The sequence below is a fragment of the Magnolia sinica genome, chromosome 2 (assembly GCF_029962835.1).
Source record: "Magnolia sinica isolate HGM2019 chromosome 2, MsV1, whole genome shotgun sequence".
Lineage (NCBI taxonomy): Eukaryota > Viridiplantae > Streptophyta > Magnoliopsida > Magnoliales > Magnoliaceae > Magnolia > Magnolia sinica.
This window is the reverse complement of record NC_080574.1, coordinates 34,062,726-34,066,152: the sequence shown is the minus strand read 5'-3', so window position 1 is coordinate 34,066,152 and position 3,427 is coordinate 34,062,726. Positions and strand designations below refer to the sequence as shown.

The 3,427-nt window shown below is 38.4% G+C and overlaps 1 protein-coding gene across 1 annotated transcript; it reads left to right on the top strand.

Moving 5' to 3' along the window:
• The first annotated feature begins 275 nt into the window (after positions 1 to 275).
• On the top strand, positions 276 to 1,222 carry LOC131228352 (E3 ubiquitin ligase BIG BROTHER-related-like). The gene is made up of 2 exons (XM_058224169.1): positions 276 to 517; positions 620 to 1,222. The coding sequence occupies exons 1-2, from the start codon at positions 335 to 337 to the stop codon at positions 956 to 958; spliced, it is 522 nt and encodes a 173-aa protein (XP_058080152.1). The 5' UTR covers positions 276 to 334; the 3' UTR covers positions 959 to 1,222.
• Positions 1,223 to 3,427: the final 2,205 nt, after the last annotated feature.

Sequence of the window (3,427 nt, the reverse complement as noted above, 5' to 3'; positions counted from 1 at the left end):
GGAGGGTAACCCCTCTCAACTTTTGTATCTGGTGTGGCTCACACAAGTAATAGATTGATTTGATTTTTAATCCCTGGGCCCACCATGGGATGGTGCATCTGACTGATAGGGTAGATGTTTGACACGCATCATGGTAGGGCCCACAGCGCCCGGACTGATCACGACCTAAATTTGGGCGCGCGCTCAAAAATAGAGCCGCGCCCAAAAAAACCCCAAATCCCAAATATCTCGCTCTCTCGCTCTCACTCTCTCTCTCCGTTCCCTAACCCACATCTCCTTCGATCTCTTTCTCTGATCCAAGCTTTAGGGTTCTCTTCTCTCTTTTCTTATCTACATGGAGAACGCCAAAGAATCTAACCATGGCAACAAACCCAACGAAGAAAACCCTAGCCCTAACTCCGAGTTCGAACTGGAACCCGAATCCATCCCCTCATCTCGACAGCCTTCCCGCACGCCCTTCACTAGCCTCAGCCAAGTTGATGCCGATCTGGCCCTCGCCCGTACACTTCAAGAACAGGTTCGATCCATTATTCTGTTTAGGGTTTGGTTTTTCTTGAATCAACTCCTTCTTTCATTCTCTGTCTTTTTTGTTGATTGGGTTTTATTACTTATGGGCCAGGAAAGGGCGTATATGATGCTTAGAATGAATGGCAGTGATGGAAGCGATTATGGAAGTTCTGATAGTGTTAGTTATGTTTATGAAGATGAAACTGGTGATAATCCAAATGATGATGGGAATGATGCTGGGAGAATTGATGATGGTGAAGATGCATTCGATGTGCATGGACGGGCCCCGAGTGAGGATGAATTGGGTGTGGAGATCAACCCGTCAGCGTTTGATAGTGATGAGGCATATGCGAGGGCCCTTCAGGAAGCAGAGGAGCGAGAAGTTGTTGTTCGCTTGATGGCCCTTGCTGGCATCAATGATTGTGAATTAACTCGAACTATGGTATTTTAAATTAGACAAAATCTGGTTGGATTGCATGGCATGAATTTCCATGACTGCTGCACTACACTCGCATTGGACACCATTAGCACCTGAACCGTTTGTGGGATGGGTTCTACTGTGGTCGGGCCTCTGTAGATGATATCACCAATTGGGTTGTCTTATCTATCCTATCTGATGACTTCTAAATGGATTACAGCATGGGAAAAGCTCGCCAATTGGATCTGTAGGATAATCTAATCTGTGCAATTTGTGGAGACTGGTCTATTTATTTGGGGGCCCACTCAATTTAAAGTATCATCATTGTTATATTTGGGCCTCTTTCAACCTCCAATTGTTATGTACAATTGCAGTTCAAAATATGGGTCTCAATTTTTTTAATCAAAATGATGAATGAATAACAATGGAATGGAGCATGTAATTTTATCTAAACAACGATTTTAAAAGACTAAAATTTATTGACAGCATGAGATTGAAGGAATTTACTAGTTGTTATGGTCTTAAGATAAGCTTTTGATTGTGTGGGTGATTTGAAGTTATCGACCATGATAAATTTATCATGCTAAAATTTGCATATTCAATGTGTTCAACATGCAGCTATTTCTCATATGCTTCTCATATTTGCTAACCTTTCATTTGCAACTAGTCCATGATCAATGTTGGTGCATGCGTATTAATTAACTGAGTATATTCTTATATGGGAGATTGGTATATGAGAGGTAGATGATGCATGGGAACCAGATTCTTTATGAAAACTTTCAGTTTCTTTTAGATCCCACTCCATCTATCATCTATCACTTCTGGCAGCCTTTTTCAAAGTCTTCACGTCTTATGACTGCAAATTCCATCAGACAACATAACCCACTGGATTATTCAAAGCACCCTTTGGTGATATTCCTTCTAAAGCATCCGGCCTCTATCATTTTAGAAGCCAATTTTGAATAACAGCTATGGTTTTTGGCTAGGACAAGTTGATGCAAAAGAGTTTTAGGGTCCTCCAAATTGCAAAATCAAATGAGTAGAAAAGGAGTTGGTTCAATGACCTCCACTCTTAAACACTTGATTCACATGTTCATCATTATTTTTCATTATTTTTCTTTTTCTTTTTAATTTTTTGATGAGTTGGGTATGCTGGAGTTTTCTTCCATTACAGTATGTTCTTTTTGGAATCCGTAGTGTATGCTGTTGTATTTTATTTTACAATACACCCTTCTTGATGAACGGCCTGGATCTTTGACAAGTGTTGTTCACCTAGATCTGTTTTCCTTTCAGATCTCATTGTTTGGAGTTTTGATTTTATTTATTTATTTTCTTTCTTTTTCATTTCAACCATCTCCACTGTATTGAAAGGCAAAGGAAAGGCCCTATTGAGGCACTCTGGCTTGATAAAAGTAGTTGAAAACATCTTTTTCTTAATGTCTTTAATCTTTTTCATGGCTCTTTGAATCCTTTGATTAGAAATAATATTAGTTGATAGTTGTTGGTATGGGTAGCTAACATTAGCTGGTACTCATACCAACTGTAAAGGGTACAAAAACCAAGAAGAAGGTTATTACAAGGATGGTTTTTTATAGCACACTTTACCCAGCCAAGGGTTTGTGACAACAAGCAACTCTAATAAGATTTTTGTAGATATTGCTGCATAAGGAATATGATATTTATTCATTAAGCATGAGCTACCATCTTTGAAACTGAATCTATCATTAGTTTCTTCAAAGAAGGGGGGTTGCCTGTGCTAGAGTGGTTCTTCAATCTTTTTTTTCTTTTTCTTTTTTTGTTGATTAGTTTTGGTTCTTTCATGGTTTTAAGGGAATGGCATTGTGAGTTGTTTCATGCTTTCTAGGGAACTAGATGGTCATGATCTCTCTTTTTTGGTTCTTTCATAGATCTAGATAAATAGTTCTTGGTGGAGTTTTCTAAAATTCTTTTGGAAAGTTCTTTTCTTGAGTTTCAGATAAATAGTTCTCAAAAGAAGCTTACCAAAATTTTCTTCTTCTTTTGAGTGTAGATGGTTGGAATACATGTAGAATCATTAAATGTACAAACGCATGCCTTAGATCAAATTTTTGCATCTCATTTTCTATTGTTTTTATATTTTATTTTCAGCTAAATTTTCAAATGAATGGTGTCAGTTCATAAAATTCAGAAAAACGAGTGTTTGAACTATAAAGGTGGTTGCTGGGAAGACGAGGCTGCCAACATTACTGGTTACAAGGTATTAAAGGGTACAATTAGCCCAGATGTTTCCATGTATGCTGATAGTTGCTTTGTTTCTTCAGGATACATTCCGTGGAAGGGTGTGTGAGTGTCCGTTGGTTCAGGAAGTGCAGTTTAAGGGAGATATTTATAGCAGTTGTTAAGGTAAACCTCTCTCTCGCTCTCTAGGGTATATCCTATCTCTGTATCTCACACACACTTTCTTATAAAAGAAAGTGAGTTTTTAGGTTGTAGAAGGGTGTCCTATTTCATGGGATTGCTACT

What these genes read in the sequence shown, in the direction of transcription:
- LOC131228352 (XM_058224169.1), top strand. Translation starts at nt 335, where the DNA reads ATGGAGAACGCCAAAGAATCTAACCATGGCAACAAACCCAACGAAGAA. An exon ending in CCCGTACACTTCAAGAACAG is followed by an intron (nt 518 to 619) that starts GTTCGATCCATT and finishes CTTATGGGCCAG; the next exon opens with GAAAGGGCGTATATGATGCT.